The 21,237-nt window shown below is 42.0% G+C and overlaps 3 protein-coding genes across 5 annotated transcripts; 1 reads left to right on the top strand and 2 right to left on the bottom strand.

Annotated features, from left to right (window-relative positions):
* Window positions 1–97: 97 nt before the first annotated feature.
* On the bottom strand, window positions 98–5,233 carry lcmt2 (leucine carboxyl methyltransferase 2). 3 transcript variants are annotated; one of them, XM_049027459.1, is made up of 14 exons: window positions 5,015–5,233; window positions 4,605–4,729; window positions 4,269–4,350; window positions 3,912–4,101; window positions 3,322–3,472; window positions 2,990–3,179; window positions 2,788–2,895; window positions 2,451–2,538; window positions 2,123–2,365; window positions 1,591–1,830; window positions 1,363–1,460; window positions 948–1,135; window positions 535–670; window positions 98–434 (listed from the first exon to the last, which is right to left on the bottom strand). In XM_049027459.1, the coding sequence occupies exons 1-14, from the start codon at window positions 5,042–5,044 to the stop codon at window positions 273–275; spliced, it is 2,031 nt and encodes a 676-aa protein (XP_048883416.1). In that variant the 5' UTR covers window positions 5,045–5,233; the 3' UTR covers window positions 98–272. The 3 variants fall into 3 exon arrangements, with proteins under 3 accessions (XP_048883416.1, XP_048883425.1, XP_048883434.1); XM_049027468.1 differs by having other exon boundaries at window positions 1,591–1,701; XM_049027477.1 differs by lacking the exon at window positions 5,015–5,233 and having other exon boundaries at window positions 3,912–4,049; window positions 4,605–4,653.
* A 392-nt stretch (window positions 5,234–5,625) lies between these two features.
* Window positions 5,626–15,045, top strand: rab5b (RAB5B, member RAS oncogene family). Its single transcript, XM_049027561.1, has 6 exons — window positions 5,626–5,764; window positions 7,136–7,375; window positions 7,662–7,813; window positions 8,148–8,270; window positions 9,650–9,743; window positions 11,953–15,045. The coding sequence occupies exons 2-6, from the start codon at window positions 7,213–7,215 to the stop codon at window positions 12,063–12,065; spliced, it is 645 nt and encodes a 214-aa protein (XP_048883518.1). The 5' UTR covers window positions 5,626–5,764; window positions 7,136–7,212; the 3' UTR covers window positions 12,066–15,045.
* dbr1 (debranching RNA lariats 1) lies at window positions 15,000–21,220 on the bottom strand. Its single transcript, XM_049027535.1, has 10 exons — window positions 20,941–21,220; window positions 20,636–20,676; window positions 19,829–20,155; window positions 19,600–19,724; window positions 19,392–19,472; window positions 18,678–18,763; window positions 17,510–17,734; window positions 16,971–17,048; window positions 16,387–16,532; window positions 15,000–16,196 (listed from the first exon to the last, which is right to left on the bottom strand). Exons 3-10 carry the CDS (start codon window positions 20,023–20,025, stop codon window positions 15,449–15,451), a joined length of 1,686 nt encoding a protein of 561 aa, XP_048883492.1. The 5' UTR covers window positions 20,026–20,155; window positions 20,636–20,676; window positions 20,941–21,220; the 3' UTR covers window positions 15,000–15,448.
* Window positions 21,221–21,237: the final 17 nt, after the last annotated feature.

Below are 21,237 nucleotides of genomic sequence, written 5' to 3'. Positions count from 1 at the left end.
TTTTTTCAGTTTGATGTCTATGTCCCTGGATATGCTTGCAAACCTCCTGTTCTCACACACCAATAAAGCACAGGTTCGCCTGACAAAAGGAAGCTGGTTATAAAAAAATGCTTTTTGGCATTTAATTTATATAGATGACATTTGTGGGATAAAATGTTTAGCATATACTCAATTAGATACATGGCACATAACTTTTGGAACAAGCTGTAACAGGATAAACAAGTGGCTTTTTTCCCCTAGTTGATCCACTGATTAGTACATTCTCACATGTCTCAGAGAACACCTTTTATATCCAAGGTGACTGGTTGGGAGTTCAGGTGAGTGCCAAAGGAGAAACAGTTCCCTCCTCCACCAATCAACATGATCGTTGTTCCATCTTCATCCACGGGCTCAGAACAGACAGACTGCAACATGAGGGGCCAGGGAACTTCAGACTGAAAAGAGAAACAATATGATTGGATGCAGTTGCTCTGAAAGTGGTCTCTCTTTATTAATATAACAAATGTGTAAGACTGAAGAAGAGAAATAACTGACAATGTCTAGTCGATATTCAACACTGCAACCAGTGGTGAGGTGAATTACTGCAACTCCTGGCACACCGTCTGCTTGCAGCCAAACTCCTCCGACTAAGACGAGCCGCTGGCCAATCGCATGGGAACAATGAGAATACCTGAAACAAAAATGTGGCATTTTAATTCAACTGAAGCAGTCAGATTTGAACCACAGATTTAACTGGAGAAATAAATAACTACTGTACACATAGAAATATAAATACTAATGAACAAAACTCTAACAAAAACTGTCAATTATTAATATATACATATTATTAATAATAATATTATTAATATAATATATAAAAAAACAACCAGAAATTTGCGATATATATGCAATTTTTAACATATTCATGTCCTTAATTTGTGCAAATGATCATAAGTGCAGATCCAGACCTAGGCACTAGGGGGGGCTGTACCAGCAGCTCTTTCCAGTGGAAACCTGAAGCTGTACACTGCAGTAAAACTGTGTCTCCGAGAGGGACCCCTCCTCGACCCAGGCCACCACAAATCACCACCCCTTCCTCATGGGCACAAGCTGAATGAGAGTGTCGAGCTGCAGGCATAGCGCCCTCTACAGGTACCTGTAAACAAGGAGCCTTATTTTCCTTCATGTATTTTGTTCACCTTGTGTATTTTGTGATAATTACTCAGACAGCTATCAGCCAGTGGTACAACTAAGTCCAGTCCATGCTTTTATTTTATAAAATGTTATGACTAAAATTCGGAACTAAAAGTACAGGTGTGGCAATAAAACAATATTACAAATAACTTCACAAATCAACAAGAAAAACAACAAGTGAGGTCAGACCGCTGTCCAGTGCTGATCTTCTAGTCTGAGGAAGTGAGCATCTCCCAGCACTGACTCCGTCTCTGTTCGGCCTCCGAACACAAACAGGAATTCTTGCCCTGATGAGACGAATTACAGTGACAGAACCCGTCAGTTTGCTTTCCGTTAGCTATATGCTGTGTGTCAGTCACGTAACTCCATCATGCCAAACACTAACAGGCACCTCCATTTTCATTCAGCTATACTCACCTTTGTAACGCAGTAGTGTGGCCGTGTGTCGCCACCTGGCCAGTGGCACGGTCCCAGTACAAGATAGCGCCTTTAAAGTAAGCCACCCCGGCGCAGAGATGCCTAGAACATCTGCAGGAGAACAGGGGCCATATGTCAGTCTGAGAACGCTGGAGACAGGCTTAAGTGGGGAAGAGCGTCCACCGAACACCAGCACACCCCATCCTGGGACTGTTGTGGCTGTGTGATGCATCCGGGTGCCTGCCAGACAAACATGGCATTCATGTGATATTCAGGTACACATACCATGTAGCCCATCACCCATTTGTATGGCACACACATTACAGCTAATAGGACTGTACATTACTGCATGTATTAATATTATACACCACTATACACCACTACCGGATTACCTAAATCTTTTCATACAAGAAAAATTTCCTGCACTTTCTAACAAAAAAAATCTCAAGTAAACCTTCAATTATTACACTGTGATACACTGTAAACTACAGCAAACTGTTGAAGACGAACACAGACGCAATGAAATCCTCACCCCAGTTTTTCTGGGCCTGCACACAAACACTCGTCCAGCCAGTCTGTTCCCTGATCAGCAGCTTAGTTTCTTCCACTCGACCAGCTTTGGAAGCTCCTCCGAAAAGCAGCAGCACCCCCGGGCCCAGCACAGCAGAGGCCATCCCAACGCCCTTCACGCCAGGCCCCTCAAGACCCCCCTGCAACAACTGCACCTTCAGGGTTTCAGGCCTCCACACAGGGGTCACACACGGAAGCTGAGAACCTGCGGGTGGAAAGACAAAACATTAACGTCCATATTGCAGGGATTTTTGTTTCTTTTTTGAAACAGAGGCTCTTACTGCTCTTACCGAGCGGAGCAGCGATAAGTGACCGGCTTGGCAGGCAGCCCTTGGAAGCAGTGAGAATGAAGTAGTGCGAACATTTCTGATGCCACTCCTAAAAAATAAAAATATAACAATCTAACAGAATCACGGCAAAAACCAAGTAAGTTTCATATAGCATAAGTCCTGTCTAATCTTAATGTAAATTTACTAGCATCTAAATAATGGTGTGGTTCTACTGTGGAATTTCGAACTACATTTATGTGTTTATTACAGGTGTAACTGCATGAAGATAGAGATGCTGGCGATTTACAGTGTGAGGAGTGGGGGGGGGGGGGGGGGGGGCATCTATAATGCTTCTCACTTCAAACTCATCAAACGGCTCCAGACTCTCCACTCTGTTCCTCTCCTTTTCTGGCACCAAGTCCAGATAGAAGTGGTTCATGTCCATACACACACAATGCTCCCAGCCCTGGGCACGAAATGCAAGGCGTCAGGGCAGAGAGACAAACAGTGACACGTAGGTCTCAAGGTTACAGGTCTTTCCAATGTCTAATGCACGTTACCCTGTCCAAGAACCTTAATGTCTGCGCAGCCGGGTCCGGGTAGCGAATGAGCGCGTGCAGGGCAGAGTTCAGCTTCAGGAAGTGGTCCTGCATCACTCTCCCGAAGGGGTCATGTGGGCAGATCTGCTCGTACATCACAAAGAGCGACTGCGGAAAGAGCCGCGCAGCCCAGCTGATCATGGCGTCGGACCTGGGAGCCACACACAAGGAGATTTCCTGATGCTATCAAAATTAACTGTACTGCAGCAGCTTTCTGGACATCCACATCTACAGAAGCAGAGTCAAAGCAGCAGAACACAACCAGAAGCTGACAGCCCTGCTTTCCCACCCACCTTTCCGTGTCCATGTAAGTTAATACTACTTCTGACAGCAATAGTGTTGGGCAGCTCCACTCCACGCCTGCCCGGCTCAGAGCCGCTTCCATCTCCGTCTCACTCCGCATGTCGACACCCAGTAAGCGATACTGACTGCTGGACACTAACACTGTGGGGCATCAAAATTCTATTTAATGTCTACATTCATAACAAGAGTCAGTACAACAGAATCAAATGGGTTAAGTACTTCCTGTTAAATTCCATTAACAAATTAGTTAGCGAGACAATTTTGTACGGCTGTAAGACTCCCTGGAATGCGAGACATTATTTCTGTTGAGAAACACTGAGGCTTGCAGTGCCAGAGGGATATTCCACGAAGCAGAATTTCCAACTTAACTGGATAACTTAAGCCAAACATGAAAACTGTCCAGTAGGAATAGAGCCAAGTGACATTTCTATTAGATAATCTTTACATTCGGCTTAAGTTATCTGGCTGGTGAATAAATCCTGCTTTGTGGAATAACCCCCAGGACTGCACTGTATGCCATGACTGTGGTATTAGGCATCCTACAGGAATCAATGGCTTCAGTTTATATAGGGTTAGTTACCAGTGTCTGCTGGCTGACTGAGGCTCCAGTCCCCCAGTGACTCTTTCAGGAGATCAGTGTTGCTGATCAAGGCGGCTTTACGCTGCACAACTTCTGGGAAATCCACTTCGAAGACCACCGCTGCTGACAACGCTCCCTCTGCATGCAGACGGAAGTACAGCGAGTCAAACCCCGCACCGAGAGACAGTACCTAAGAGACAGATCGATGATAAGCCTTATTATGTAGAATTTTCTTTATTGTTGCTTACGAGATGGATACAAATTCAGGAAATCCATCCATCCATCCATTTAGTAAAAAGTAAAAAAAGGTATTGACACTGTTCGTGACATTGCTGCACTCCGTAAGATAACCCCTACCTGTCTCTTGGGACACTGCTCAGTTATGTGCAGAAACTGCTTCACACTGTGGTCTACAGCTTTCCAGCGCACATAATATCCTCTGATGAGAAACAAATGCAAACACTGTTCTGTTTATGATATATAGGACAATGTACAGCAATGTATAATTAAATAGCAAAACTACTCAAATTGTTTTATGCTAACATACAAGAGTTCTAATAAAACTTGCGTTGTAATCATGGCAATTTACATGATTCAGACGTGCAAACATGACTCATTCATTCATGCATGCTATGTATGTTTCTTATGGTATTCTAATTTACTGCGGTGGGTATCTGCTGCTTGGTTACTCACCTGTTAATGAGCGGAGCTCTACGGGAGGCTTTGGACACAAAGCTTTTAAGGAAGCTGTCATGGAAATAGCCCTGTGTCGTCGCAGACAGCTTGCTAACCACGCTACTATCGTTTGTTCCCTGCACCTGACGGAGATAAGATCGGAACGGGTTATTACTTTGTTTCGTGTTGTCACGAAAAGTTAATAGCCAATCTAATACTGTGAAGGTAAATAAGAGATTCCAGCGTCCGCTTCATAACCGGTTTAAAGATCTACTTTTTCAGGTATGTCTTTTACTTATGTGATACAACCTCAGCATAACCAAATCCTTGCATGGTTTAAATAGCAACTAGCTGTGACAAGTTCTGTCAATGTAAAAATACGGGAAAATACGAACTGCAGTACGCAGCTGACTGTGAACTATACTCACCGCAGTATCGCTCCCATGCTTTTTCCTCATGATGACATGAACGGTGTGCCAGCGCTATTCCTTAATTTTTCATTTTCAGTCACAATTAGATGTCAGTTATGGTTTATTCGATTTTCCAATTTAAAACAGGAAATAAATTACGCTAAAGTAGAGCATTAACCAAATCGATCGCCTTTAACACGTGGTTTAATTGTGCAGCCCTGTACTTACAGAAAATGCTCATTTTGAAGTCGCACAGCGCAACCCTGTGGCACGGAGTAAAATAGCTTTTTTTGTCTCCATGCAACCTTTATTTTAAAATGATACATTTAAGAAACGACTATGTTACGCAGCATTTTATTTGATGAATTGTCACCTTATGCATCACAGCATTGCATCACATCACAAATATTGCAAAATTACCCAAATATTTTATGCTTTTTGTATTGATATTAATGCATCGTGTATTGTTTCAATGGATACATATTTCGTTTAAAATTATATGCGTATATTTTGGTTTTAAACATCTATAACATATGGATAATAAAATGAATTCACATGATACTAGACCGAAACCTGACTCTAATGGTATGTGAGGAAAAAAAATCAGGTTACGGGTTGGTTTAAGGAAGCCAAGGATGATTACTGCGCCTGCGCAGCTTTGCCGGAAGTGCCAGCAGCACCGCCGTATCTAGTCCATATCGACGACGGCAACATAGAGGCGTGAAAACGCTCTGAGGTCGCGACAGGCGCAGCGACTACTGGCATCAGGTAAATACTGCCGTCCTTCTAATCTTTGACTTTATATTGCGACGACGATCAGCGGCTGTCAATCACAGCCTCCGAGTCAGGCCCTAGCTTCTAGGTGTGGAGCTGCTGGTCGGGCTTTTCCCGAAAACAAGTGGGGTTATGGAGTCATTTTACGCTTAAAGTCGCTACACGGGCTTTTTCTAAATATGCTCCTGGCGAAGAAATATGACAGATAGCCGCCTATGAGTTAGGATGTTATCCAAGGTTAAGCGCTGGTAGCCCGGCGGAGATCCCGTTACATCACTGCTCGCTGTTTTTGTCGCTCACGTAGCAGTGACAGCCTGCGGTTAGCCGGGGGGAGACGTACTTTGGCTTTATTCACGTAGTTTAGAGTTCAAGTGGGGAGCTGACGGGACACCCCCAGCGCACTCCACAGTTTTCAGACTATGCATGTGTGTGGTTTTTGACCTGGCAGTTACAAAGGACGAATTTGGACTACAGCAGTCGCATTGAAGTACATTGCCTGTTATTCTGCTTGTCGGGGTCCCTTTGACATGCTAGTTACAGATAAATTATAATTAATATTATAATTTATATGCATTGTGTGCTAATACGTATTAGTATACGCAAGTGTAGTTTCATGCGCCAATAAGGTATTTCACACGACAGTTTAGTTATTTTTCAGCCTGATCATAAAAGTTTTGAGAAATATTGTTTCGTGTTGTGTTGTTTTAAGTTGAATATCTTTACGAATGTCAAATTTGCTACAGTTCTTGAAGTTTATCAAGTATATTATTGTAAAAAAAATACATGATTAAAAATCAAATAATATTTAGACCTCCTTGCTTTTCTTCTTGTGTACCAAGCTTGTTAAGAAGAATCTAAAACATGCAGTTAGTCAATCCTGGCAGCTGGGGCAGAATTTTTTATTTTTTTTGCTGACAACCTAACAAGACTCAGAGACTGCAGAAACTGTATAACGCTTGCTTCATTACAAGCACAAGGAAATGTAATCATTAAGGAAGCTGGAGCAAAAATAAGGCATTATTGTAAGTGTAAGATTCATGCCAAGATTGAGATGAGATGCAGTTCAGGCCGCTGGCGATATTCGGTACATGTTGTTGTTCTGTTTCATCTGCAAAGTGAAAGTTATCTTCTTGTAGAATTTGTATTATGCTTTTTTTATGCAAGACGTGTAATGCTGGATGAGCCAAAAATACAAAATAAGAGGTGCTAAGGTAAGTTTAAACTATTGTGTCAAGAAAGTATATATTTAGAACAGGATGATTTAGGTTGCAGGACCTAATTCTAGAACAAATGCATAAAGCATGTATTTGCAATGAGAGATTTACGTTTACTAACTGGAATTGACTGACTTTATTTTTTTTCCAGAATTATTGAGGGTTTGCAATTGTTGGTGAGGCTGTGGGATCTCCTCATTGACCTCCCACCCAGGAGGACTCCCGCTCATGGCCAGCAGGGGGAGTGCCAGGCCCAATGGCAGCCTGACCCAAACCAAAATATGTCAGTTCAAGTTGGTACTGCTCGGAGACATGGCGGTTGGCAAGTCAAGCCTTGTGCTGCGCTTTGTCAAGGGCCAGTTTGACGAGTTTCAGGAGACTACTATCGGAGGTGAGTGTGGGTGACAAGCAGGTGTGGGGAACTTGGGGAGTATGAGGGCTATTTTATAGTGAAAATCACTGACAGTCATTTTTAGATTCTCAATTTTTACGTTGAGAAATGCAAAATGACACCGAAAGTTTTTATAATAAATATTATTCATTTTAATTGATATTGTTGAATTTCATTTGATGAGCTTAAAGGGTCTAACTGGAAAAATCCAGGACAAACACGATGAAACTTGTATCTCTCTACTTCTCCATTTTCTGCTTTTATAATGTTCCTGTCTGGCTTTCAGCTGCCTTTTTGGCCCAGTCGGTGTGTTTAGACGACACAACAGTGAAGTTTGAGATTTGGGACACAGCGGGACAGGAGCGCTACCACAGCCTGGCCCCCATGTACTACCGCGGAGCACAGGCGGCCATTGTGGTGTTTGACATCACCAAGCCGGTAATCTCTCCAGATTGGGATGCTAGTGTACTGCCACACACTGTGCAGCAGCACTTAGCTGCACAGCCCTCTTAAATGATTGTTACTGTATGACAGTTTCAGGTCATATCAATGAACATTGTTCCTGTATAAAGTTAATTTTAAAGATTTAGTTTGTCATGTTTCTATTCTGTTTTAATTTAATTTCACGTCACCATGTACATTTCTGTGTTGCTGTTCTTACATTGTACTCTTTCTCTGTTTCTTTCTTGTTTCACATCCACTCCCTACAATATCATTCTTTCTTGCCACTTTACGCTTTTCGTCCTTCTCCCTGTACATCCTCTCTCTACAGGAGACATTTGAGCGAGCCAAGGCCTGGGTAAAGGAGCTGCAGAGGCAGGCCAGCCCCAACATCGTCATTGCCCTGGCGGGAAATAAGGCCGACCTGGCTGACAAGCGCATGGTGGAATATGAGGTGCTCAGTGCAGCCTGATTACACATATACTCAAATCAAATCAAAATAAGTAAAAAAAAATCTTCAAATAAATAAACTTAGGCTTACATGTGCAGCTTTTTAGCGTGGTTTGCCCTTTTAATAATCTTCGCTCAGCTCACTGTGGTGCCGGTGGACATGCTGAAGCATGTTCATTATGCCATTTGTGTATGTTATCAGTCTTTACAATGTTTGTACTCAGTTTTTGTCTTGTCTGTGCTTTTCTAGCCGTTTTTGTTTGTGATTACTGGAAAACTAAAATGCTGCCGATTTAAGATCTGGGGTTGCTTTCGTCCATCCATTTTCTGAAACCGCTTAATCTCAACTGGGGTCGCGGGGGGGACCGGAGCCTATCACAGGAACAATGAGCGCAGATGGGAACCAACCCCGGGCAGTCACCCACACACACTACAGGGCCAATTTAGACTCACCAATCAACCTATCCTGCACGCTTTGGAACCGTGGGAGTAAACCGGAGCCCCTGGCGAAAACCCACGCGAACATGAGGAGAGCGTGCAAACTCCTCACAGAGAGGACCCGGGACCAAACCCGGGACCTTGTTGCTGTGAGGCAGCAGTGCATAATACACATAAAATACAATGAATATGAAATATTTGTGTATAAGAAACCTAAAGAAGACTGCAAAGGCATAAAGTGACAGTGTATGGAAAAAAACATTGCTTTGCACCTGTACGATGTGAACCAATAGTGGACTTATCTCAGTGCCTGGTTCAGTGCTTATATGCACGGCTGCCCAGGAGGTGATTTTCATACAGATTCTGCTGTTACTTTTCTTTGATTATCCTCAAAGGTGTTTTGTTTGACAGGTGTCAGTGAAACAGAGTTTCAGAATAATTGAGTGAACAGTGTTAAAATCTTGCCTCAAATACTTCTGAATACCAGTAATATTGGCCAATCTGATTTTGTAAGGTCAAAAATTAAACAGACACCAATAATTTAAGTTATTTACTGACTGATATGATATATTCAGTTTGTCAAACTCAAACAGCAGAAACTTATAAATATGAAGAAAGCCTCCTCATAACCTTAAAACAAGTAAATAACTCAAACTGCTTAATTAATCTCACTTTCTGTCTTAAAGTTTTGTGTGTTTCCATTGCTGGTCGATTATTCGGGCTTTATATCACCATTTAATGTCAGTTAAATTATACTAAACTTACTGAAACTTTCAGAAATCTGTATGTCAGTACACCAGTGGGTGGCAAAAGTGAGGTGTGAATGAACTGGATGAATAATCTCTCATTTGTAAAAGGTTCATTTTGGCCAGTCGCATTGAACAGTCTGGTGCTCTGATTGGTTTGTTGTGTTAATTATGTCATCCTCCTCTTGCCGTGTGATAGGAAGCCCAGACTTATGCAGAGGACACTGGCCTGCTGTTCATGGAGACCTCTGCCAAGACCGCCATGAATGTAAACGAGCTGTTTCTGGCTATAGGTGAGTCTCTCACACACAGGCACCGTGGTATGTTGTGACACGCTGCCTTTTCAATGTTCATTTTGCTCCTTTTTTAGTTACATTTTTTCAGTTGTCCTGCTTAATTTAGACCATTGGTCTAAATGTTTACACTGATTTATAGTAAAACAGACTAAAAACTGTAAATCTGGGAAAATGAATAATAGTAGTACTTTTGGAAAATCTAAGAGTTTGCTTGGGGGGGGGTGTACAGCTCTGTGCGTTACGCCTCTTCAGATTCTATGGCTGGCATAAGTCCCTTAACTCCAGACAGTCCAGGGACTGAGTCCGCTTTCTGATTAGAGCTGTCACGATTCCTTGATTTAGCTTGATTACTCGATTATAAAATAGGATTGCTAAAAAATGTCCTCAATTACGCTGCAATATGGTGGAAGGAATATATGGCGGAGGGTCCAAATAATTTCATTCACATTAAAATTGCAGTCGTCTGTAAGTATTGACTGAAATATCGCGACGGTACAACTGCAATGCAAGTATATCTTAACAGAAGATATCCGGGAAAATAAATAACGCGAGGTTAACCATAGATTTGTGCCATTTAGCTTTGCGGAGCCGCCTAGCCTGTCTTTGTCATCACGTTAAATTATTTTGCTTAATTTTCTTTGTACGATTCCTGTATGTCAAAATAATTGCTGCTAAAATGAAGGTCAGACCCGTCACGTTATCGCATCATCTTACATAATACAGGGCTGCCAACTTTAGTCAGCTGGCTGGCGTGAGATTTTCAATTCGAGACAAGTCTGCACACACATTTACATGTATGTAACAGTTTTATTACCTTGTAAATATTCTGTACGTTTTGCAGACTTCCCCAACACTTCAGATATAACTAATTGTCAGTTTATAATGGAATAATATAGATTTGCTGTAAGATTTCTTGCGTGAGTGTCTGAAAGCGTGAGTATCAAAAGTGAATGTCAAAATATGAGAGTAACCTAACTGCGGTAGTGTGATGCCTAATGCGTGAGAGTTGGCTACCCTGTAAAACATAATGCGCAAGCAGCAGCATTAAACTTTAGACTGATTTTATTTGTTTATTTATTTTTTAGTTTATTTTTACAGATACTAGATAATTTTGAAATAGATCATTAAAATAAAACAAAGCTTACTAAGTTTGGTTTCCAGTGACTGAGTTGTCGCACACTGTGTGTGGGGTTTGCATGTAGATCCTGCGTGGTGACTTCTGTGGATCCTCTGGTTTCTTTCAAGCCTCCAAAAACATGCATATTATACATCATATTATATAAGGTCAGATAAGATAATTCTTTTAGTCCCACAAGTGGGAAATTTGCATAGTCATGGCAGAAAGTGGACAGTACAGCAATAGGTCAGCAAAAATGAACAGTAGGATAAAAACTGTATATGTACAAGTGGAAATATTTAAATATAAGTATATGTACAACACTCTGGAATTGAAATATTATATAAATGATTAGTCAATGAACCGTCAGATCACTTGATTACTGATATAGTCGATAGTGACAGCGCTATGATCCTGAATTGTTTGTTGCTTTGGACAAAATCAGCTGCTAAATAAATAGGTAAATACACTGGAGTTACTGTAGACTTTGTCAGCTCATACCAGTCTATCCATTCTCCTCTCACCTCTCTCATGAATGAGGTGTTTCTACCCACAGAACTCTTCTTTGTAAACTCTGGAGACCGTTGAGTGAAAATCCTGGGAGGTCAGCTGTTTCTGAAATACTGACACGCATTTATCTGGCGTCAACAGCTATACCAAAAAAAGTTACTTAGATTACATTAGTTCCTTATTTTAATGTTTGATGTGACCATTAACTGAAGCTCTTGAGCGGTTTCTGCATGATCTTGCGCATTAAGGCGCTGCTACATGATTTGGTTATATTTGCATGAAGGACATGTATAGTGTTACTAATGAGATATACTGGCTGGTAGGTGGGTATGTGTATATATGAATCAATACTTTATGTATAAAATATGCTTGAGGCAAGGAACAGAAAGTGGCCCAGTGTACTTTGTGTCAGTGCACTTCACAATGCCTGTATGAGCATCCATTCTCTAGGCAGTTTTGTAAGCATGTGGTCCAGGCCCATTTGTTGATGTTTTAGATGAGGGTCACATTTTCCTGAAAGGGGTGCAGACAGCAAAGTGAAAAAGGGAACATTTACCTTTCCTCACTTACATTGTCTAGCAAAGAAGATGCCGAAAACGGACACCCAGAACCCCACACACGCCGCACGCCACAGGGGGGTGAACCTCCAGGACCCCGATGCCCAATCCACCCGGGGCTGCTGTGGGAACTAAGCAGCCCTGCCCCTCATCCCTGGGCCTGGTGATCTGGAGGACTCCCCCTCCCAGACCCCACCCTGCCACCATTCAAAGAGATGGAGTGAGATGGGAGGAGGAGGAGGAGGCTGTCCTCCACCAGATTGTTCTCTGCCAAAATGTGAGTGGTAGACAATCTCAAATTCAAACTATGTGAGGGAGCAATGGAGTGCCCAGGGTTTTGTATTATAAATGGCACAAATAGTAGAATTTTTTTTTTTTTTGTGTTTCATTTAACTCATGATTCCTTTTTCGATTATGCAAGCGGAGTGTTGACTCGTGTCAGAAGCGAGGGAGGGATTGAATAACAGGACAGCGAGTCTGTGCGGCAGGTGGAGAAAGTGAAAGTTTATTCTCCCTGCATTTCAGCACATACCCACGCTCCTTTTGGCTGCCTAGGGCTCGGCTGTACAAGCAAGCCGCCCCATTCAGTGCTGTCTGCGGGGCAGGACGTCCCATTTTAGAATCGGGAATCTCACGTATCCCGTCTCTACAGAGCATTCCCAGACATCTGCCTCATGGTTGGCAGATATTAAAAATCAATCATGGAACCTGAGCATCAGAAAAATCAGAGATGTGCTACCAAATTAAGAACTACATCCGTTTTTTTTTCTTTTCTCTTCATTTTCAGGGCCTCTGCTCCCCCTCACCCACTCCCAGCCACTGTGATTCCTGCTATATATAACACTATGCTCATGGTTAGCGGCATCACTTCTCTTCATTCAGTAATAGCTGTTACTTTAAGAACAGCAAAAAAGAGTAAGGAACAGTATTTCCCAGCAGAGGTCAGGGTGTTTTTCTGCACTGGTCCCTGTCCCCGTGCACACTACTGTGGAATGTGGTATTTAATGTTGGAGTTTCCCTCCATTCTACCTTGCTACTGAACCTGTTTGTTACACTGTTACGACAGTGCCGGATGTACAGTGAAATGAAAATGCATATTGATTTTAACCCCATTAATAGCTTAGAACAACTTGACCATTGGATCTAATATATTAATTAAATGTAGATAAACGCGCAAAAAGAGACACTAAACCGTTGGATGCTCTCTGATGCATGGTACCAGATGTTGGTACTCTAAAGGAATGAAGAGACAGACAGAGAGACAGACAGAGAGACAGACAGAGAGACAGACAGAGAGACAGACAGAGAGACAGACAGAGAGACAGACAGAGAGACAGACAGAGAGCACACAGCCCTAGTTCTTTGTGTTTGCCAAACAAAACGGATTTTGGGAAACACAGCTTTTTTTCTTGCAACACGCCTGAAACATATGCCGCCTTTATTTTAAACCTCTATAGAATTTCGGCTTTGTTATTATAAATTATTAATCTGGGGTTCTTATTATAGTTTATCTGAATGCATTTCTAACAGTATGATGCAGTGACTCAGCTTGAGAAAGAAAGAGGCCTGTGAAAAGCTTGACAATTGCGGCACGTTGAATCGTAATTAAATGCTAATTATTTAAGCATACGGTGACTCCCACTGTGCAACTCATATCCTCACACTATGTGCAAAGTATATTCGCCATTCACTGGAGGCAGGTTCCAGTGGTTAGAGTATATTTTGAATGTGCCTCATCTTTTAAAGGGAGCTCATGGTCGCTCTAGCTAGTGCTTTGAATGGCCTGCTTGTCCTATAGACCGATGGTCAGAAATTCAGTTTGCAATCCAAATACAGTACAAATACAAATGTGACCACAATCACTCAATTTTCAAGACACAGTGATAACAGAATGTGATATTTAAAAGAGGATTAATTTTTAATTGTTGACACCGTTGCACTCCTCATATTCGCTTTATTGCCATAAAATAAGTGGGAAGGAAATCTCATTCTGAGTCCTCTGAATGAATAAAGCATGTGTGTCATTGTTTTGATGTCCTAAGCAACCTGGACTTATGTTTTGGATCTATATTGTAAATAAGACATGAATCTATTTTATAAACCATCACACAATAAAAGATGACACTTTTTGTGACTCTGTGGCAAAGGCACAGACCCAAATAACAGGTGTCCTGAGATGAGCATCTCCATCTGCACCAAATCTAGTAATCGGGCAAAACAAGGTGTTTCATAAATGAGCTGAGTGACATTTAATATCCACGCATTTGTATATGTGTAATATTGCTCCTATGCTTTTTAATTTGCATAGTAAGTTATTTTTGATTCATTGTTTTCATATTATTGGCATGATGTGTATCAGTGTTCATTTTTTATGCTCATTAGTTTGGTCTTATCTTGGCAGTATTCTTCGATGTCCAATTAGGAAAACGGCACAAAACCCTCTCATTTTAAGGCAGGGGTCTCAAACTCCAGTCCTGGGGAGCTGCAGCCCTGTGTAGCTTAGTTCTTTCCCTGTTCCACCACAGATGATTCAGCTCAAGAGCTGTGCGGTAATTAGCACAAGGAGTTGAATCAGGTGTGTTAAATGAGGGTGAACCAAAAACTGTGTAGGGCTCCGGCCCTCCAGGACTGGAGTTTGAGACCCTTGTTTCAAGGCATTGATCCAACCTGTGAGCTGCCTGCAGTGCCATCTAATGCAGTGCCAATTCCTCCCAGAAGGGTATAACCATACAATCACACCTGTTCTTTTGCCCCAAAGTGGTTCCGGCTCTGCACTGTTTCTCCAAGGAGATAGAATTATGATGCAGTTCTTATTGAAGGGCCTGAACTATCTGCATGCACACACTGGTTCATTGATGTTGCACTGAAGCAGTGTGTGCCTGTTCACACCTTTCACAGCTAAAAGCCACAGCTATTTATATACTAACGTAAGGCTTATGATTATTTAACCAGCTACTGGTTGGGAGCTGAAAATCAGAAAGGAGAACAGACAAATGGCTTGTTCAGGTCCTTTAAGATGTGATGTTTCATATATTCTTAAAGGGACAGAATCACACATTGTTGGTTAAGTCATGTATAACTGGATTTACTGAATTAAAAACATAAAAAAAAGTTTTCTGCGTTGTGTTCTAGGGAAAATAAACTGCATTTTTAATTTAACATATGCACAACAAAAAAAATTAACAGGCACATAGGCAGATGCTATGAATGAACACAGTAAGTGATATTCAAGCACTTGTACAGCTCTGCTAACTACTCTTATGTGCACAGAATTTAGCATGATGCAGCAGTTGGGTAAAGAAAAGACCTAAATTACCTTTAGGTTTACTATGAATTCATTATTTTAGTTTTAAAATAAAAATTTCAAAATGGTAAAAAAAATCACCTTGCCTATTGTAAAAAAAATAAAAATAGATTCTTAGACTGAATTGAGTAAGAGCAGCAGCAGCAATGAAGCGCTCCTGAAAGCAGACATACTGCTGTCACACGTGCCTCTGGTGTCCAGCCAGGCTCTGCCGCTATGCTTCATCCTCCTCATCCTGGACAGTGTAGATTAACTGGTTCCTTCGTTTTATCTTGGGGGTGATTCCAGTGCTTATGGTAGTACCAGACTCCCCACTGGTGCGCTTTGGGATTCTGGCAAGTGGGGGGCCCTCTTCTCCTGGGCTACAATGGGAGGGTGACTGGGAGGCAAGAGGAGAGGCAGAGGTTGGAGGTCCATCAAGGGGGAGGGAGAACTGTGGGGCTTCGGTCATACACGGAGGTGGGAGCACTAAGCACCTGGAGGCCACATCTCGTGGTGGACTGTCAGTGTCCCTGTCCCCAGGCTCTCCCTCTGGGACAACAGCGTCCCCTCCCTTGCTGGATCCATCGTCTTCCTCCCACTCATCTTCGATGGTGATTTCATCCGGGTTGTAGGAGCTGGACAGAGCAGACGTGTCAGTGGGGTATTCGCTTGGCTCCTCGACACTGCCGGTGCTCTGATTGTCTTCCTCCTCCTCGTCCTCCTCAGAGGCGCCTGGGCCACCCCTCTCCTCGGACCGGCACCCGCCCTGTCCAGCCCGAATGTAAATGTCGGTCAGGCCCAGGGTGGCGCACAGTTCTGTTGTCTGAGGGTTGGTGCTGTGGCTGGGTTGCAGCTGGGGCTGGGGGCGACTCGGCTCGTAGGGGGCCACCGTCTGGCTGAAGTTCTCAGGGATGCGCAGCTCACCCCCCAGACAAGTCACTGCCTCCATCATAGCAACTTCTGATGCACTGAAGTCCCACCTGGGCAGAAATCAGGGAAGATGCATGCTGGAGCATAAGTGTGCAGCTTAAAGAACCTTAAAAAGGTAGAGAGTAAATATTTCTAAGCCTGTTTAATATCAACAGCAGCTGCAGAAGCATGCAAGGCTGAGAAGACAATCCCTGTTACCTGCATCAGCAGCATCACAGCCTATCATTAAAGTGTCCTCACCGGGAGTGCAGGCCATTGTCCTGTGGAGGGTTCCAGGGCTTGGGCGTGTTGTTCTGCAGGCTATCGGTGGCTCTCAGGATAGCCAGCCACTCAGGGTCATACTCCAAACAGTCCGAAGAACCTGGTCGCTCTGCTACATCCAAGACCTGATAAAGAAAGGGAGAGACTGGCATCACCCCACCTGCCACTGCTGCACCTTGAGGGATAGAATCCTGCAGGTTTTCGGAATTGCATTTAACCTAGAATGACATGTGAAACACCGGGGGAGGTGCACATCTTCACTGACTACTCAGACCTGAATGTGAATCTCTTCTTCAGAGGCTCCCCATGCCAACTCATGTTGGCTGCTGAACTCTGCCACTGTACTTGGTACAAACACATCCTGTACTAAAACTGTGCTAATATATAATTCATTACAACAATCAGAACAGGTCGCAGACACGCAGACGAAGTCTCCCTAGACATGCAACAAGCACAGTGATTTACTCCGATTTAATATTTACTGGTTAACACTAAGATTAAATAAACTAAGGTGAGTGAGTGAACTGGTCACAATGGAGGTACAACAGACTAAAGAGACAAACCTGCAGAAAGTCCCTGTATGGCAAACACTTGTCCAGTGAGAGAAACTTAGTAGTTCTGGCGGCACAGTCACCCTGACCCTATAAACACAAACATACCAATTAACCAACTTCAACAAAGTTGCATTACATTCAACTTAATCCTTCTTAGCTGCTGTTGTGGCATGACGACATGCTGCATAAGTATTTCCATCCATCCATTTTCCAAACCGCTTATCCTACTGGGTCGCGAGGGGTCCGGAGCCTATCCCGGAAACAATGGGCACGAGGCAGGGAACAACCCAGGATGGGGGGCCAGCCCATCACAGGATACACTCACACACCATTCACACACACATGCACTCCTACGGGCAATTTAGCAACTGCATAAGTATTTGTGAAAAGAAAAAAAATTATGATTTGGTTCCTTTTATTGAAATACATGAAAAAATATATGATGTTAATTTATAACTGGAATTTTGTCACAACCTTGGATTTTCCAAGCCGGAGAAACATCAGAATCTTGGAAGATAGAACACTGCACCATGGGAGATACCACTGACCTGGTGCTGCATGATGGCTGCGAACTTGACATGCAGGTGAGCAGCAAACCAGTACGCAGGCTGCAGGTGGGCCAGTAGCTCCGCAGCTGCAGGGCTGCCCAGACTGCTACACTCCACCTCCTGCCTCAAGAATTTCTTCTTGCGCAGCAGCTGCTCTGTGCTGCCATAGTGATAAATACCACGTGGCCAATCATGTGACATGAAGATGTCCATCGGCTGCTGAATCTAAGAGCAACGTGTGTTTTTAAGTTAAAAACATATCAAGCAACTACACTGTAGTAATAACCACCCAAATGACTTAAAAAAAATAAAGTTATTACATTCCAAAAATATTAAAAAGGTTTTTTTTTTATAAGAAAAAAACACTTCTGGTAACAGTTCCAGAGCACTATTTTGTAATTGTATACATCTTATATATATTTCAATTTCAATTTATTTTTATATAGCGTCTTTCACAACAGAGCCGTCCCAAAGCGCTTTACATGGATGTGTTGTGTTAAACATCATCATTAGAGTGAGCAATATGGGAAAAGGAAGGAAAGAAATTAAATAGCATCTATAACAGAGAAGGGCTGATCATCAAGTGTGATATATTACTCAGAAAATTTGTGTCTTTTGATTTTGAACTGAATTTTATTTTATTAAATGCTTGCATGACTGACAGACTAGTGTTACACGACAGAACTGCAGCCTTATCGTGGGAATGAATGTGAAGATTTTCTGAAGAAAGAAAAAAACAATCTCGCCTTAAGGTGAGCAATCAAATTTGTTGTGTTGACATGTTTATTAGTTTATTCTCCAGAGCAATGTTTTCACTGTTAAATTTCCACACAGCAGAATTTTTTCTAACTTTGTAATCGGCAAGTGTGCAAATTAATATGGGTCACCATTTTAAAGGGAATTATTGGCGGCAAATATCGGCTCATTTTTAACCAATGGTCAATTGCTGCTGCATCGACCAAGATGATAATACCATTGGTGCATCTATAGTTTTTAGCATTTGCCAATTGTTTTTGTGCTAACCTTCGTGTAAGATATGGGTCCTAAAAAAAAAAATTCAGCTCTGTAACCTAGGCATGATTTAAAGTATTGTGGGTTTGCGGAACCAATTGTTCGAGTAAGATACACCAGCACTGTATTCTATTTCAAATCATAGCAAAGTCATCACCTGCTTGAGCTTGAAAACGTCAATGTTTCTGACGTGGTAGGCACTGCGCAGTGTTTCCTGGTTGTAGGGTGGAAATTCATAGTGTCCTACAATATAAACACACCATAAGTCCCATACAAAATACTTGCAGTAGAACTCATTTTATATGGTTTCATACAAAAGACTAGTTAGATCGGGGGAAAAAAAACAAACCCATATACTAACTATACAATGCACCACGGTTTTCAGAGTAAAGTCAGAGAATGGCACACGTACAGTATATATTACATTGCTCCATTTAAATGTTGTGAAAATGAAAGTGTTTCAACTATGTACATAGTTAAAATTGTTTTCAGCTAATGTTTTTGCTCCACCCCAGTCCTGAACGGGGATGAATCAATACCAAGAACACAGAGATTGTACTTGTGGTCTTGGCAAAACCGGCTAACTTGCCTTCCAAGAACAGACTTCGGCGCAGTGAATCATGGGATTGGTCTTGTTTGGCAAGAATGCAACCAGTGTATCCTTGATATTTTGAATGGAGCAAGACAAACGTGCCTGGATATTTAACGTCCTCTGTACTTGTGTTCTTAGTATTGGATCTAGTCTTTGATAATGGAAGATGCCATAAAACGGGTACACGAGAAAGGTATGATCTATTATACATACTGAAATTCACCCCAGGATGAGATGTCAGAAGATGGATGGATTGATGGAATGTTTGACCTTGCTCACCTTTTCTATAGTCATGCGATTTGAAAATTCCTGACAAGCCACCGATCCTTATTCCTTTGTAGCGAACCACTCCAGCATAACCTAGTCAAGCAGAACATGTAAGAATCATGCATATCCGTCTACCTGCAAATGCCTTCATGGTTAATAGAGGAATATACGTGAATGAAAAGCTTAAAGAAATGACATTGCTGTATCTGAAGATCTTTACCCAAGTAGTAGATGTTGGGAGCCACCCAGCCACCATACGGCAGCTCTTGCAGATGGTTGGAGGCCTCATGATTTCCTCCAATAAAGATGGTCAAGACTGGAGCTTTCTTTTCACCAGAGTAATATCTGCAGGGAGATGGAAAAAATGAACATGAATGAAACTTAAAAAGAATACACTAGTAATTGTAAAGTATTGTAAAATATAGGAAAAGGCCAACAGTGACACTAACTTGTAGAAGGTCTGCATCTGCCTGTACTTGGCTGGTACGGCCATGCACTTCATATCTCCCTCATTGCGCACTGCCTGGAAGTCTCCACAGCAAAGCAACAGGTCCACAGACAGGCCTTCTTTGTGCTCCAGATAGGCAATGGTCTCGTAGATCTTATCCAGTTCACCATGACAGCAACCCTCTACTGCAATCTTCATGGTTGCTCAAAAATCCCAAGGTATGGTCTGACTAATAGCATCTAATTAAAGCCCACTCCTCCAAATCTCCTACCCCCTTATTTCCCTCAACCTAACACTACAGGTCAGATTCAGAGCACGGCGGCGCAGTCTGTCAAATGGAAAGAAAAGGACACAGCAAAATGAGATTTGGTTTAGCGTGATTAAACGGTAAAACACGTTTTGTGGTTCATCGGCAGAAAGAAAGTGTACAGCCAATTTCCCTTGATTAGCTGGGACATTAGCTTGATTTTCGGGCTATCTGCACTAGAATATTTGTAATATATTCCCAAATAAAGCCGCGTTCCTGTAACCCAATAGTCAGCAAAAGATCCAGATTCACAAAAGTAAGGAAAGACAGTTTCTCACTTGTGTAACATTCCCTGAACTTGTTGCTAGCCACATTACTGACTAAGAGTTCATAACGCGAATGAGATCTTCATTTTGGCCGTTTCCTTATTATCATCATCAGTCTTCTAGATTATAAAAGCATTCTCTATGACATATCTGTCTTAAAATATCAAGACTGATCTGACTGGATTCACGTGCAACATATACACCCTAAGACGCGGATTATATACACAATACTCACCTACTTCACTTAGGGTTACCAGACATGCTTCTGATATAGCCCTAATACGAAACAAAAAAGTTAAAGCTCCTTGTGAAAATCAAAATTATTTAGTGTTATTATTATCCTTTCCTGGTTTCACATCATGGCGTCTGAGGGTAATGGTAACGGTAGAGTCGTTTTATATCAAATAGCGTTTTATTTCAATTTACATGCTAGTCTAACCACCTTCGTGAAACTTTAACACCGCTATAGGAGAAACTCGTAAAACAAAACATTCATAAAATAAATATGCAAAAAGCCAAGAAAGCTATGCACTTTCTTACTGGAAGGTGATCTGGCAACCCTGCTGGCAAATAAAGAACATGCGCAGACGGAATCCTATGGAGACCATTAAGTATATATAGTACATGTTTGAGAAAAGTGATTTCGACTGAATGTATTCAGAACGTAACCCAGTTTTGAAATAAAATTCAATAACTGAATTAATGTAGCGCATCGTCGATAATGTTTTAGAAGAAAATTAATATATTCGTGTAAAGAGAACTAATTTTATGATAATCATGTCATTGTATTTATGTGTATAATCTGTCGAAATGAAACGAGCGATACCGACGTGGTTT

Source organism: Brienomyrus brachyistius, chromosome 1 (genome assembly GCF_023856365.1).
Source record: "Brienomyrus brachyistius isolate T26 chromosome 1, BBRACH_0.4, whole genome shotgun sequence".
NCBI classification, from domain to species: Eukaryota; Metazoa; Chordata; class Actinopteri; order Osteoglossiformes; family Mormyridae; genus Brienomyrus; species Brienomyrus brachyistius.
Note: the sequence above shows the minus strand (reverse complement) of the source record. Positions and strands in the feature narration are given on the sequence as shown.

What these genes read in the sequence shown, in the direction of transcription:
- lcmt2 (XM_049027459.1), bottom strand. Translation starts at nt 5,044, where the DNA reads ATGAGGAAAAAGCATGGGAGCGATACTGCG. An exon ending in AGAGCTCCGCTCATTAACAG is followed by an intron (nt 4,351 to 4,604) that starts GTGAGTAACCAA and finishes GTTTCTCATCAG; the next exon opens with AGGATATTATGTGCGCTGGA. An exon ending in ACTTACATGGACACGGAAAG is followed by an intron (nt 3,180 to 3,321) that starts GTGGGTGGGAAA and finishes TGTGGCTCCCAG; the next exon opens with GTCCGACGCCATGATCAGCT.
- rab5b (XM_049027561.1), top strand. Translation starts at nt 7,213, where the DNA reads ATGGCCAGCAGGGGGAGTGCCAGGCCCAATGGCAGCCTGACCCAAACC. An exon ending in TGTTTGACATCACCAAGCCG is followed by an intron (nt 7,814 to 8,147) that starts GTAATCTCTCCA and finishes CTCTCTCTACAG; the next exon opens with GAGACATTTGAGCGAGCCAA. An exon ending in CGAGCTGTTTCTGGCTATAG is followed by an intron (nt 9,744 to 11,952) that starts GTGAGTCTCTCA and finishes TACATTGTCTAG; the next exon opens with CAAAGAAGATGCCGAAAACG.
- dbr1 (XM_049027535.1), bottom strand. Translation starts at nt 20,025, where the DNA reads ATGAAGATTGCAGTAGAGGGTTGCTGTCATGGTGAACTGGATAAGATC. An exon ending in CAGATGCAGACCTTCTACAA is followed by an intron (nt 19,725 to 19,828) that starts GTTAGTGTCACT and finishes ATCTCCCTGCAG; the next exon opens with ATATTACTCTGGTGAAAAGA. An exon ending in CATACAGGGACTTTCTGCAG is followed by an intron (nt 16,533 to 16,970) that starts GTTTGTCTCTTT and finishes TTTCTTTATCAG; the next exon opens with GTCTTGGATGTAGCAGAGCG.